At 35.6% G+C, this 16,212-nt stretch overlaps 1 protein-coding gene across 13 annotated transcripts in view; it reads right to left on the minus strand.

Annotated features, from left to right (window-relative positions):
- TfAP-2 (transcription factor AP-2) overlaps positions 1-16,212 on the minus strand; it is a 978,986-nt gene that overhangs the window by 377,166 nt on the left and 585,608 nt on the right. For 10 of the 13 annotated variants that reach the window (XM_069820017.1, XM_069820019.1, XM_069820016.1 and 7 more), the window contains one exon: positions 10,402-10,581. In XM_069820017.1, coding sequence (XP_069676118.1) covers positions 10,402-10,581 — 180 coding nt within the window. The remainder of the gene's footprint in view (positions 1-10,401; positions 10,582-16,212) is intronic. The other 3 variants (XM_069820009.1, XM_069820015.1, XM_069820013.1) reach the window with 1 other exon arrangement.

Raw genomic sequence — 16,212 nt, forward strand, 5'->3', positions numbered from 1 at the left:
TATTTGTCCTATTTAACCTAAATTATTGACATAGGTTTGATTGAATAGTTTAAAATTTGTATTGCTATTAACAATTCAAATAAGATGATATTACGAATCAGTAAAGTGCGTATTATATTATGCAGTAAACAGAAAACATGGCACTTTTAATTGAAATACAGAGTGTTAAAAATAACATTTACAAAGTTTCAGCGATGATAGAGGAGATAAAAACAAACATCTTTTGTGCGAGATCGTGCGTATTTGCTTGGTTTCCGCACAAAACCAATCCGCGGAAAGTCTAAAATCCCACATTCAGTATTCCCAACCTAACACACATAACAATTTCCCTCTTCTTACCGCTTAAGTGACATATTGATTTTTCTGCTTTAGGCTTTTAACATATTACTTTTAGAGACGTTCAATATAGTAATAATTATAAATTGGAAACTTACCACTGCAATTTCACCTAAATTGCACTGTTAATTATTGTTTTCAATATTTGCAAAAATTAAGTAAACTCTACAACACCACTAAAGTTACTGCATTCGTGATGCAAGTAATATTAAGGAAGCCGTGAAAAAATCAACAAGATTCCAGACTCATCATAGACTGGGGGGAAAACAAAGACAGACGTATATCACGGCCTGCTGGAGTATAGTAAACACAGAAAACATTTTAAAGCAACAATGTTGAAGATAGATATTTTTGTTTTGCAAATTTGCCGTCATTGAACAGAAACAAAGATGGAGATGTCATTGCAACTAATTAGAAATTCCTCTTTCAGGTGTGTAATAAACGATCTTCGAACAAAATAATGTACGATACACGAGCGGTATGTTTTCTTTCAATTCTCGGAAATTAAAAAAGCTCAACTACGTTTCACTTTTTCGAACTTTTCCTCGAACATGAAAACTTCAACATACCGCTCTTGTAACGCATATTACTATTATAAGTGACAAAACTTTGGCAGATGCGCCGTTTATTCTGTACGTAAGTATTAGTGTAATCCATAAAGAACAAGACCAATTGTCGTTTTAGATGTGGTGTTCAAACTGCCGTCCATTGAAGGCATTGCACAACTGGTACCTTCGTACTATGGAGTGTCTGCAACGCTCAAAAAGGCCAACATTGTCTCGAATAACATGTGCAGCTTCAACAACGCGAGCAACTAAGCCTTCTGCCATATCGATCGGTATCTCATACACAAGACGTTTCATGTCTCCCCACAAAAGAAATCCAGTGGGGTTAAGTCCGGTGATCGAGGTGGCCACGGTACCGGCCCACCCCTGCCAATCCAACGATCGGGGAATGTAGCATTTATATGGTTCCTGACACGACGATCAAAGTGTGGGTGGAGCACCGTCATGCTGAAACCATATTCGTTCTCTGATGTTCAATGGGATATTTTCTAAAAGTTCTGCTAGGACGTCACGTAGAAAAATATAGGCCCTAGTAGAACGCAAACGTACTTACGTGTCGTAGCAAGTCTTCGTTGACACCGTGATGACCCTTTTAACTTGTTGCAGACACAGTAGTATAAAAACAGAACTAACCAGTGTTTTTTTGTGACGGAAGTCAAGCCATCTACCCTTCAGGCCATCTAGTGGCAAAATGGCGCATCTGCTAAAGTTTTGTCACTTAAAAAAGATGTTTGTTTTTACCTTCTCTATCATCCCTGAAACGTTGTAATGTTATTTTTAACACACTGTAGTTGTGATTCTACATCCTAACTTTCAGTAAACAGAAGTAACAAAACTCGGGAAATACATGGATGTCACTGACGATGTTACTCAGATGAGGGAAGTCAATAGAGTAAACACATTTCCCACAACGCTTTAAATCACTGGCGTTCTAAATTATCCCCTTTCTCAGTAAAAACTAGTAGCTTGAAAATATCCGATTCCATTTCGTCATAGATGCTCGTACATAGGCCTAAATACTATTTTATAAAGTGTAAGAAAATGTTTGTATAACAACAACATACAATGTTTCATTATATCCGTTTGTAATTAATAGTATGAAGAAAACCCTAAGAAATTCAGGACCATAGTGTGGCGAAAAGTATTATATCATGGGAAAATGATTGTAAATTTATTGCTCTGCAAGCCTTATATTGACAAGGTTCCAGTGATTCAAAAGTGTCCTATATTTCCAATAAATCCTTATCTACAGGAGTGGCAAAAAAAATCGGACCGGCCCTTGTAGCTGATTTCAGAGTCTTGTTCACTCCAGAGCACGATAGACTGCTAACTAAGACTTTCGTGGTTCGAATCCTGCCTGGGAAGGAAACTTTTTTTTTGTTCCATATTCAAATTTATTCCAAATACTTTTCGATTGCAGCGATATTTTACTACTTAATTAAATTATTATTCCCAGAACATGAATTTTATCAGCAATCGAGCACAGTCTAGTATATACAGTCACGAAGCTTGAGTTGTGAAGATACCAGGAACAACAGACTGTGCAGGTACTATTGTCTGTAATGGGGCGATAGTAGCGATCCTAGTGGTTAGCAACTATCTATGGATGCATATTTACTACATATTGAGCTTCGTGACTGTATGAACTACACTGTGGTAATATTGTGTATTACAGTATATTAAAACTCTTTTTCAAGTCGATCAAAGCTCGACTGATCTATCGATTAATCGATTAAGGGGAGAGGGTGGTATTTTTGATGAAAAATTACTAAATTTTCAAACAGAAAAAAAACTCTTTAAAATACTCTCTGATATGTGTGGATCGCCATTTTTAAACTTCCTACATTATGGATTTTTAAATCACTCGCCCACTTTTATTGTTGTTTCCGGTAAATTAAATTTTCAATTTTTTTTTTCCTTAAAATACCCTTTGATATGTGTGGAATGCATTGCATAACATTTTGTGGGTATTTTTGTCCTTATCGGATGTTGAGACGTCATTTTTAACCTTCCTGCGCTATGGATTTTTAAATCACACGCCCGCTTTTATCGGTTTCCAGTAACTTCATTTTTTTTTTTTTTTTTGCTACATTGCCAGATAAAATAGATATAATTCTGAACTATTAAAAATACATGCAATAAATTTAGAACACACATTCTTTAGACTATTAGGAAACTTTTCTCTGTAACAGAATTTTGTTAATTGATTTCATTTTAAAAATACGTCCGTTTGTTTGCAAGAAAGGAAATCAGAAAATTGTTACTCAATTTTAATTGTTTATTTTACAAACGTAGGGACTAATATCAAAATTCTGTTACAGACAGTTTGTAAAACATGGTTTTGCAAATTCATTGCAAAACACTGTTTGAATCTATCTTCAAAAACGGTTTAGATATATCGGTTTTAGTACAATCCTGCATTGGGTATATATTTTTTTTTCAAATTTGAACCCCCAAATAATTTTTTTTTTTTTCAAAATATTTTTATTTGGGTGAGATGCCACAGCTATGAGCTCTCTACATACAAACAATAATTTACACCAAATAGGAAAAAAGTTTTAAAAAATACCATCCTCTCCCCTTAAATTCAAATAGTTAATCGATTAAATACTGTATTTTGATTGATCGACAGTACTAATTTTAACGTTAGGAAGCGAACTTTTTCCATAAGCTTTGCCGAGCGTATAATAAATTAACTTATAGTGCATATTTAACGATATTCGACATATTTACTTGCATATTTCATACTTGTTTCTGTAGACTTATATCGACAATGAATGTCCTACGTCAATGTCTTAGATAGGATTTGAACTCAGCACCAAGACTTCCAAAACTAGCACCTTACTGACGTCGGCTACTGCTATACAATATCTCTAATTAATTGTGCATATATTCAGGTGTATTTCAATTAATATTAGGCTCACTTGCGTCGCTCTTCCGCAAAGTTCTGGGAAGATATATGTGTGTTCCATTTTGTCCTCACGATAAATTATTTACCATACGTAACCGTCACACCAGTTGTGTAATTCCTACAGCAACATCAGGTATATGCGAGGAATAATTAATAACCCTCGGTAATTAATTTCAAAGCGATATTACAGTTTTAAAGCACCAAAAAGGAAAGACCCGAGCTTTCCTTGCTTCCTTTCATTACAAGCACTGACCAATGTATTCACCGGCCAACAGGGCCGGTGCAACTGCTCTTCCACCGAAGGCAAGAAAAGATTTGCGTAATTGCACCGTCATTTATCGTTGATCTACCACTCTCAGAGCGCTGGCATCGGCCGCATAATGGCGGACAGCTTGCAAGGAGAACCCTCTTGCTAGATTAAACGAACTGCTTTTAATACTAAAATAAAACGTTAATTGCATTTTTTTGTCTGGATAAAGAATGTGGCTACCGCCCGGGAAGCTAGATCTGCCCCATCCCCCACATATACACAACTCACATTTTCTTGTACTGTACTGTGACCATCTTGATGGCCATTACATAAATTCATGCGCTGTTTAAACCAATGTTTCAAGTTAATAATTTGGCCACCAGGTTCGCTTACAGTTCTAATTTATTTTAGGAACATAGTCTTGTCGGAATACCAGAAGTACTAACATTATTTCGTTCTCCCTGGTTTTAAGTCTCAAATTGCATAAAATTAAACAAGACCACAAAGGAATTTCTTATTGTTATATTCAACATTAAAGTAGTATATACAGGGACATCATTTTATTTTTACTAACATTTTTAATATTAACTTGCCTATACCTCTGGATCAACGCTGTTTGCTATCCCCTTCCACGACTGGAGTTCGATGATACTGGCGTAATATACAAACAAATCACCTTACTAGGTATAGGAGGGAAGAAAAGTAGTTCATCCACTTACGTAAACTAGGAAATATTGCACTTTTGAGTTTGATCATTTTCATTAGGTTTTTGTTTAATCAAAATACGGTACTGTATTAACAATAAGTGTTTTACTCACGAACTGAGTTATCCATGCGAACGTATTCATTATGCAGTGTATATTATACTGTCTAAAGCACATTAGCGTACAATATAGAGAATGAAATTAAATTGAAAAATAATCGTAATATGGATATTTAAACACATTTTTGAAAATGGTGGCCGTTCATTTCGATACAGGCTTCAGTTCTAATGTACATATTATCGCACTATAGACTATTGCACCTAATTCCAATAACCAGTTTCGTTCTTCGTACTAGTAACTCATGTTGAACTAATTCTGTACCTACTCTATAAAAGAGTATCTTACGTACTGTAAATTCAATCTTCACTTCTGCCCGATCTGAAAAGATAAAATTACTCAGATATACTATCTATTGTCCGTCCAAGTGGTTTTGTCGCAGGATCGTAGAAAGGGAGGAAATCACGTGGCAGTTAATTACTTAACGAGGCCCTTTTATTTAAGTTATTCTAAACAGTTGTATAATATTACGTAGACGTCCAATTCCTAACAGAAATTAATGTTCTCACAAAAGAGCTAAGACAGCCCAGCCACTAGCTGGCGAATAGAAGCTGGTGGGGGAAACCGGGATACGACGTAGACAAATGGACGACTGTAACGGTGCGAAAATGATTCAATATTGAAAGCTCTTTCGTCACTCTAAAACGCGAACATATTTTTGAAACGTACTGTTTACTATGACCGTAAGGCTACTATGACTATATGCGGTCTTGGATCTGTGTGGAGGACGGTTGAACTTCATTAGTAGAAGGGTGGGAGTGAAGTACATTCAAAAACTCAGGTACAATAAAAATTAAAGTTAAAAATAAAATGATGTCCCTGTATAAGTTAAAAAGGACATGATTGGACTGCAATACAATCTTAGCAGTATTTTCTGTGTCTGTGTGTTGGAGAATAAAGGCCCATTCACAATGAAAATTAAACATAGCCTTAACATAAACACAGAAGTTTGCGGTCAGGTTATAAAATGCGATCATTCACAATGATTCACATAAACACTGACATTAACATTGCCGTTAGACGTTAACATGAAAGTTTGGGAACTCCAAACTTTTATGCTTATGCTTACGTGATTTGTAAACAGTACACAATCGTGGAGCGCTGATGTATACGACAGAATATGAGGAAATGGCGTCGTTGTTATGTTTCCATGGTTACCAAGTATCTTTGAGGTTATGTTTATGTTCCCATCGTGAATGTTCTTGATTTTACCGTAACGTTCACATTTTTAAGTTAACCCTTACGTTATGTTTAACAATAATTTGGGGGAGCATAGAAACTTTAGAGATGTTCTACCTAAGATAAAATATAATGTACTGAGCAACGAACAATTAATATAGGTTATAATAAAGGAATAACACGTCGAATTGGAAGTTTAGAAGTGAAATCTATTGTGGCTATAATGGAAGATAAAGATATCCAAACGTGCTTCTAACAACAGAACCGTCCACACCTGTGGAGTAACGGTCAGCGCGTCTGGCCGCGAAACCAGGCGGCCCGGGTTCGAATCCCGGTCGGGGCAAGTTACCTAGTTGAGGTTTTTTCCGGGTTTTCCCTCAACCCAATACGAGCAACTGCTGGGTAACTTTCGGTGCTGGATCCCAGACTCATTTCACCGGCATTATCACCTTCATATCATTCAGACGCTAAATAACCTAGATGTTGATACAGCGTCGTAAAATAACCCAATAAAATAAATAAAAACAACAGAACCTTCCACAAATTCAGGTCTAAACCCCCTTTGGCAAATACTTTGAATCAAAAGCGGCCTATAAAGATGTAATAGCTAATATAAACTGTAAGATAAAAATGTAGGCCACTGTTTTGATACTGCAGAATTTTCTACAGCTGATATAGGAGTCTAAAAAATAAAATACTTTAATCTAAACACTACAGTACTTGAATTACATGTGTGACAGTGGTGCGCAATCAAATTATCATTAACTTCATTTCTGCGTATTGTTTATACATTATATACTTTTATAACATCTCCAATCGGGGTACAGAATATTTGTCAACAAAACCAGTTTCTAGATAAAAAAAACATGTAACAATTTCCACTAGTACAACACACGTTACTAATTTATTTATTAAACAAACTGATATTGAACACAAATTAACTGTTTCGATATCAGTATGTGTTTAAAGAAATAGAAGCGGTCCCTCAGCCCACCACAACATTGGTGTACAAATTCAGAGCCAGACCACTGACGAGTTTCGTCCTTCGTACTAGTAACTCATGTTGAAATAATTCTGTGCCTACTCTATAAAAGAGTACCTTACGTACTGTAAATTCAGTCTTCACTTCTGCCCGATCCGAAAAGATAAAATTACTCAGACATGCTATCTACTGTCCGTCCAAGTGGTTTTGTCGCAGGGTCGTAGAAAGGAGGGAAATCACGTGACAATTAATTACTTAAGGAGGCACTTTTATTTAAGTTATTTTAAACAGTTGTATAATATTACGTAAACGTCCAATTCCTAACAGAAATTCAGAAAAGAGCTAAGACAGCCCAGTCACTAGCCTTTACAGAGGGGCGAGCAGAAGCGGGTAGGGGAAACCGGGATGCAACATATGCAAACGGACGACATAACCTGTGCGAGAATATGATTCAATATTGAAAGCTCTTTCGTCACTGGAAAACGGAAACATATTTCTGAAACATAGGCCTACTATACACACTAACTCAGTACTGTTTGTGTTTACTATGACCGTAAGGTGACTTTGACTGTATACGCTTGGTTCTATGTGGAGAAAGGTTGGAAGTTTATTAGTAGAGGGAGTGGGAGTGAAGTTACTTACTTACTTACTTACAAATGACTTTTAAGGAACCCGAAGGTTCATTGCCGCCCTCACATAAACCCGCCAGCGATCCCTATCCTGTGCAAGATTAATCCAGTCTCTATCACCATACCCCACCTTCCTCAAATCCATTTTAATATTATCCTCCCATCTACGTCTCGGCCTCCCTAAAGGTCTTTTTCCCTCCGGTCTCCCAACTAACACTCTATATGCATTTCTGGATTCGCCCATACGTGCTACATGCGCTGCCCATCTCAAATGTCTGGGTTTAATGTTCCTAATTATGTCAGGTGAAGAATACAATGCGTGCAGTTCTGTGTTGTGTAACTTTCTCCATTCTCCTGTAACTTCATCCCGCTTAGCCCCAAATATTTTCCTAAGCACCTTATTCTCAAACACCCTGAACCTATGTTCCTCTCTCAGAGTGAGAGTCCAAGTTTCACAACCATACAGAACTACCGGTAATATAACTGTTTTATAAATTCTAACTTTCAGATTTTTGGACAGCAGACTGGATGATAAGAGCTTCTCAACCGAATAATAACACGCATTTCCCATATTTATTCTGCGTTTAATTTCCTCCCGAGTGTCATTTATATTTGTTACTGTTGCTCCAAGATATTTGAATTTTTCCACCTCTTCGAAGGATAAATCTCCAATTTTTTATATTTCCATTTCGTACAATATTCTGGTCACGAGACATAATCATATACTTTGTCTTTTCGGGATTTACTTCCAAACCGATCGCTCTACTTGTTTCAAGTAAAAATTTCCGTGTTTTCCCTAATCGTTTGTGTATTTTCTCCTAACATATTCACGTCATCCGCACAGACAAGAAGCTGATGTAACCCGTTCAATTCCAAACCCTGCCTGTTATCATGAACTTTCCTAGTGGCATATTCTAGAGCGAAGTTAAAAAGTAAAGGTGATAGTGCATCTCCCTGCTTTAGCCTACAGTGAATTGGAAAAGCATCAGATAGAAACTGACCTATACGAACTCTGCTGTATGTTTCACTGAGACACATTTTAATTAATCGAACTAGTTTCTTGGGAATACGAAATTCAATAAGAATATCATATAATACTTCCCTCTTAACCGAGTCATATGTCTTTTTGAAATCTATGATGTACTGCACCCTTATACTCCCATTTTTTCTCCATTATCTGTCGAATACAAAAAATCTGATTAATAGTCGATCTATTACGCCGAAAACCGCACTGATGATCCCCAATAATTTCATCTACATTCAAAAACTCAGGTACAATAAAAATAGAAGTAAAAATAAATTGATATCTGAAAAACGGATGGGCCAGAGACATACATTGCGCATGCTCGTCTCGTCAAAGCCGTAGTTCACTAGGTAACACACAATTAAGCCATTTAAATTTGCTGTATTTTGTTTAAGAGGCTAAAATATGTAATAAAATCGAATGGGGGGTTGATTCTAGATACATCAGGGCCGTTGAAGAGTGAAATAATAATAAAATTGATAAATACAAAATCAACCGGAGCGAATATGAACAGGAAAACCACGTATTATGCGGAACTGATATTATCAGTCACTGTAGCGTAAGTCGTTACGGCGTTGGTATATTAAACAAGTTGGTAGTAGTAGCTCAAGTTCGAATCTTCCCCTACCTTCTTTTTTTTAATTACAAATTTGCCATCATATGTGTCTCGCAAAGCTATAATTATGTGGTGATATCTCTTAGAATATGCCCAAACTCCAAGAAATAAAAACCTCCCTCTCTCTTTCAAGCAATACTGCTATCTGTTACTACAACGTTCTGTCTCGTTATTACGCTTGAAGATGGCACAGAAACGGTAACTCATTGTCCCGGTTCGCATAGGTTATTCTGCGTATGCTACTCTCCGACAGGACTTCGATTGGAGAAATGTCATTTTCTCCGACCAGGTAATTGTCTCCAGTAGCATTCTGCGTATGCTACTCTCCGACAGGACTTCGATTGGAGAAATGTTTGTTTTTGTTAATTGAATTATTTATTTGTGTTTGATATGCGTCCGGTTTTTTACGATGTGAAAAAAGTATTTTTGTTTATACAGGCCAGGTCTCGCCTGTTAATAGCCCACAGGCAATAATATTTTTACAAGGCAGGCCTAACAAAGTTTGTTAAGAAATGCCATTTCACATTTAAACTAATAAATTAAGTAAAAATTTAAATAAAAAATAATAATTTTACCGTACTGGGAGGCGAACTCACAACCTCTGAAACGGATGTCAGACTTCTTACCACTGGGCTACACCCTGCTCGTAAGGTTTATTACATTATAGACGGACGACTTTCAATGAAGAGGCACCACAGCAATGCCTTGCAGTGCAGTGCGTTTACACGAGTGAACCGCGCGATAGAACTTAGCATTTCTATCGACCAAGAGTCGGCCCATTCTTTTTGCCGTTAAGTGTACAAAAAAAGATTTGTACCAAATATCCGCTAGTGAATTCAGGAAAGAAGAAAAAATTGCTCAAGTTGAAGTAGAGGTAAGCACGGGAAATTCTCAACAATAGCTTCCACTTCCACTTTAGCACATTTGTAGTGTCAATGGTTGACTTCACTACAGTCGTTCAGTGACTGCGTAATAATTAATCAATTTATGTTTTAAAGAATCACGAGCCAAGTTATGTTACTCGGCCATAGGATTGCGCACCACTGCCTTCTGACTTATTCTAGCAAGAAACTCAAGCGGTATTCACCTCCATGACTTCGTGAAGACGTACCTGGCCGTCGTCGACCGCGGACAGCGCGTTGTGAAGCACCAGAGGGTCCTGAGAGTCGAGACCCGGGTGTGACTGTATGAGGACGTCTGGTCGCCGAACCCCTCCATATTCCCTACCCCTATTTGATTCGTAGGGGAAGGAAGCGTGCATATTCGTCTGAAAGAAGACAAGAAAACACACATAAGTTTAATCAACAATTTGTACTCAATAATTTAGAAATTATAGCGACATTCTGAATGTTAAGAGGAAGATAATGAATTAATAGAATAATTAATATGGAGTTTTATGGGATAGTAGACAATAAATGGGACCTTTCACTAGTCTAAAATAGATCAAAGTTTAGTAGTAAGTACACTGCTCCGTCGATTCAGTAGAATGCGTTTGAGTCTAAAGAAAGCAGCAAAAACAGTACAACGTGGTCTGTTGTGACGAGAATCCAAGCCCCCGCATACCGGTAAGGCATCATGAGACAAACACGTTCACGTCTGAGTATTTCCCATTAAGTAAATATTATTCAACGTCTCGAAAACGGCCCGAATATTAAGGATATTGCTGGAGAGTTTAAGGTAATTTCACTCGCTCACTAACTTATTTACTTACTTAATTGCTTATTTACTTGATTGTTTACGTGTTCACTTATTTTTCTCCTTACTTATTTACTTGTTTACTAATTAACTCATTTATTTATTTAGTGAATGACCAATTAAGCACCGTGATAAAAATATATGCATATAACCACTACAAAACTAGGGATTCCACATAAGTAATATGCATCGCTGATTCCTAAGGACTCGCACTACTAATTTAATGAGTGAATTTTAATTTTTCTCTCATATTGGTTAAATTTATGGCACCATATTTTTATGATTTAAAAATCACTAGTGAATGACCATATTGTTTTAGTAATTGACCAGATAAGCACTAGTGAAAGACTCCAAGTTACAAATGATGAATAATTGTAACAGACTGTGTTTTGGGGCTCTATATGCAATCATATATCATTGTTTACTATATATTATATGGTTACTATTATGGTTTTCGTTCCAGTAATATAAATTTAAGAACTGGAATAAAAATACAAATTTCTAGAGAAATGCTTTAATATTCAAGAATATTTTATATAAATTTATAACTAGGCCTTTATACCGGTTTGATTTTCCATTACAAATTTGTTTTGTAATTACTCGCAAGAGGCTACATTGTAAGAATAATGTACTAAATGTCTACAAGTAATTGCTTTTGATAGGCTATCTATATCAAAATTGAACTGATCAATTAGACCTACTTTTAATTTAGAAATTTATTTCAAGCACTGAATAAATAATTATATATTTTATGCTATGTAAGCATAGTAATTTTTGCGACAATATTACGATGTTTCGACTATATTTGTTCAATTTCATTTGGTCACTTCCAAGCATCTAGTCCACATCTTTCCACAACTTTCAGTTCTGATTCTGTTTTATCCGTTTCCATCATTACCCCTGAAAAAATATGTTCCTTTATATTTCACAATAACGTATTAGTTTTTGCGATAGATAACTTCTTCTAATGTAGTGTTAGCAGTAGGTTAAGAACTAGGCCTATACATTACTTTCGAAAAGTCATTGTTTCCTGAATCATTGTCAGATAAAAGTCAATTTCTGTTTCGCTCTCAGTTTATTATAATCTGTACTGCGTTCTAACTTGACGGACAAATAAAGAGTTGCACTAGTTTCGCATGAAAAAAGAGATGATTTACAAAGTAACAACAAGGATAGTTCGAGTAAGACACTCCCAGCAATGTTTTTGCCTATCAATAATTCAGACATCCGGTTGAACCTGAGGCCCCTTCTTCAAGATCCAGCGTGCTAATAATGAGGCATAAAACGCCCATCCTAATTATGCAAGCAATATTTCTCAGTATAAATTAACGTATTCGTTTTCTACAATTTCTGAAAATACATCTCTTAAGCATTACATGGAACAACGCCAATAAAATTCTAACATTAATCAGAAAAGACATGGCTATTAAACGACGTCTGAGTAGTAAAATTAGTTGTGAATCCATGATTCTTGCGGTGTGTCTCCTCTATTAGCGTAGAAGTGATAATTTAAGGTCTCTGTATGTATTAGGAAATCTTCTTAATAGACTCCCTTTCTACAGCGGTTTACACAGGTGTGGTTCCGCTTGTAGTAGTGAAAGCAAAATAAATCCTACACTTGCAATAGACAGATTGTGTGTGTTGCAGAACAGCCCGCTTTGCTACAACTCGGAGGGTGCTGGAGGAATTCGAACAGAGACCATTACGACGTAAAATGCAAGATCGAATAAGGAATGCAGATGTAAGAAATACATTTCATGAAGACAGCTAACTTCTAAATTAATATATTAATACAGACAAATACAATACAGACCATCTTGAAATCATGTAACTAAAATTGATAATGAATTTAGTGTTACTCAAAGCATAAAAGTAGGGGTCCCTCAGGGCACTGTTCTTGGTCCAATTTTATTCTTGATTTATATAAATGACTTGTTATTAACTGATTTACGCAAATATAATGGGGTTATATATTCATATGCGGATGATACCGTAATTCTTTTTGGTGAAAAATCTTGGAAAGGCATTTATATTAATGAGAATAATGGATTACAGGTATTTAAAGAGTGGTTTGATTCAAACGCTCTTTCCTTAAACACATCCAAAACAAATGTTCCGTTTTCACTAAGGTCCAGTGGCCTTAAATCTCCTCAATCTTCTTTTAGGCTCAAAATTCATCATTCTGAATGTTCTTCTAAAAATTGTGAGCATTACAATCGACCAACACTTATGATGGAACAAACATATTACATATTTATGCACTAGAATACGTAAAACAATTTATATCTTTGTTACACTTCGGTCATATTTACCAGTTAATATTTTACGTCTCATTTATTTAGCTTTATTTCAATCCATTCTCCAGTATGGAATTTTAGGATGGGGAAATGCTTGTAATTCTAATCTCACTCCACTAATACTTATTCAGAAAAGAATCATTAAAATATGCCTTAATAAACCAATTGATTACTCATCCGAGCTTTTGTTTACTGATTTTAATGTTTTGAAAATTAAACAGATTTATTATATTGCCTTATTAAACTTCATACATAAAAATCGCAATAAATTCAAATTGTATCATCATAAATATGGAACTAAAAGATCCGATTTTATACGACTAGAGGAACCAAAGTGTTTCACAGCACAGCCCTGAGCCATGGTACCTACTTTGGTCCAAGGTTATACAATAAAATAATTGAAAAATACCCAAATTTTGAAAATTTTAGTATCAGAAATTTAAAAAATAGCGTTAATTTTTAAAGAATATATATTGATTTAATATGTGTATGTATTTGTATGATTTGAATTGTTAAAATTGAAATTTATTTTTAAAGTTAATTTATTCCTATAATTCTTTTTCTTGACTCACTTTGTGTCAAATAATTATCTTTGTTTGTGTTAAGTATGTGTTTAGATAACTCCCTGAGCACGAGTTTTTACTCCTTCAGGGAAGAATTAAGACTGTATTTTTGTACATGTTATTTACCTAACAATGAACAATAAGCAAACAATAAACAATTTTAGAAAAACTTTCGAGGAAGGAATTAACCTTTGTATATTTTATGATAGATTACATATTACATAGTGTATATAGTATTTGTGGACTTAGAAAAGGCGTTTGACAAAGTGCACTGGAATAAACTGATGGGAATCCTGAAGAAAATAGGTGTGGATTGGAAAGAGAGGAGGCTATTCTGCAACCTTTATATGAAACGAATCAAAGTTAGGATAGGAGAAGAAATATCTGAAGGAAGTGAAATAGGAAAAGGAGTACGACAAGGTTGCCCTTTATCACCTACCCTGTTCAACATCTACTTGGAGGATTGAGTGAAAAACTGTTTTCAGAACAAATGAGAGATGATAGCAGGAGGAAGATGAATAAAGTGCATAAGATTTGCTGAAAATATGGAGTCTTTAACAGAAGATATCATATTAAGGGATATGCTAGTGGAACTAAATTGCAACTATGAGTAGTATAGGATGAAGATAAATGCAAAATGCAAACAAGACGAAGACCATGGTTGTTGGAAGAAAAATAAAGACGGTAAACGTTCCAATTCGAAACAAGACAGTAAAATAAGTGAACAGCTTCAAATACTTGGGGTGTACTATAAGCAGTAACATGAGCTGCTGCCACGAAGTCAAAAGCTGGATAGCAATGGTCAAGGAAATTTATACGGCATATTAAAAACCGATAAGCTGGTATATTAAATTAGGGTAAACAGGGCCCGTCTATACTTATCTTTAGAACAATTAACATAGACTAAGTTATTTGTCATATTTTATTTAAGTTAAACGTTCAACCCTGTTTACCATAATTTAATGGACAAGGAAGCTTTTAATAGAAAAAGGAGCATCTTCTGGGGACCTCTGGAAAAAGAACTAAGGAAAAGACTAGTGAAGTGCTTTGTCTGTAGTGTGACATTGTATGGAGCAGAAACATATACATTACGACGAAGTGAGCGAAGCAACTAGAAGCATTTTAAAAGTGGACATGGAGAAGAATGGAGCGTGTGAAATGGACAGACAGAATAAGAAACGAAGCTGTGTTGGAAAAAGTGGGTGAAGAAAGAATGATGCTGAAACTGATCAGGAACAGAAAAAGGAATTGGTTGGGTCACTGGCTGAGAAGAAACTGCCTATTGAAGGATGAACTGGAAGGAATAGTGAACGGGAGAAGAGTTCGGGGCAGGGGAAGATATCAGATTTTAGACGACATTAAGATATAGGCAATGGATCATATGAGGAGACTAAGAGGAAGGCAGAAAATAGAAAAGATTGGAGAAAGCTGGGTTTGCAGTGAAAGACGTGTCATTTGGCAGAACACTACGAATGTATATTACATAGTGATGGTGACGATGACATTGATGACGATACGATAATAATAATAATAATAATAATAATAATAATAATAATAATAATAATAATAATAATAATGTTAAAAGTGTTATACTTTTTCCAATTTGTACTCTATGATTATCACGCTATATTTTGGTCAAAGAGTACAGCTACAGCAATATAATTCTGATTATTCTGTGATCTTTGGTTTGTTCTTCTATGGTTACAAGGCAACGATCATCATAATAAAATGACAATCGATAGGAACAGCTGTTAGAGGAACGGCCGTTTTTTCTCTATATAGCCTACAACGCTTAAAGAAGGGGTTTCGTGTATATAATTACTGCAAAATAATTCCCATCTATAGTTATACACTGTTTATACATCCATCGGTTATGCACGGTTTATTAGTAACGTTTTCTGTCCCAACTTTGCTCACTGTTCAAAACATACAGAGGTGAGCCTGCCTGGAGAGAAATAAAAAATAGGTTGCAGCTGCCAAATTACTCTTCAAGGAACGACCACTCATATAAATTGAGGGAAAGAAGACAGAGGACCGACACTGGAAAGTTTTCTTTTCTCAATCGTACTATCAGGGACTGGAATGCTTTACCTGCAGGCTTACTAAAGGCTTTACCAACAACCAAAAACGTATTTAAAAATAGGCTTAAGGACTTCACTAATAGACGATAATTATACACAGTATGTAAAGGACGTAAATGATATTTTATTATTGAAGTGTTGTATCAGTGAAGAATTATGTTGTGTCAGTGAAGTGTGTTGTGTCAGTGAAACGTGTTCCTGTCTGTGAAGCTTTATAGTTTATAGAGGCAGTGCAAAGTATTTGAACAGTGAAATGTTTTTG

Source organism: Periplaneta americana, chromosome 3, assembly GCF_040183065.1.
Source record: "Periplaneta americana isolate PAMFEO1 chromosome 3, P.americana_PAMFEO1_priV1, whole genome shotgun sequence".
In the NCBI taxonomy this organism is placed as follows: domain Eukaryota; kingdom Metazoa; phylum Arthropoda; class Insecta; order Blattodea; family Blattidae; genus Periplaneta; species Periplaneta americana.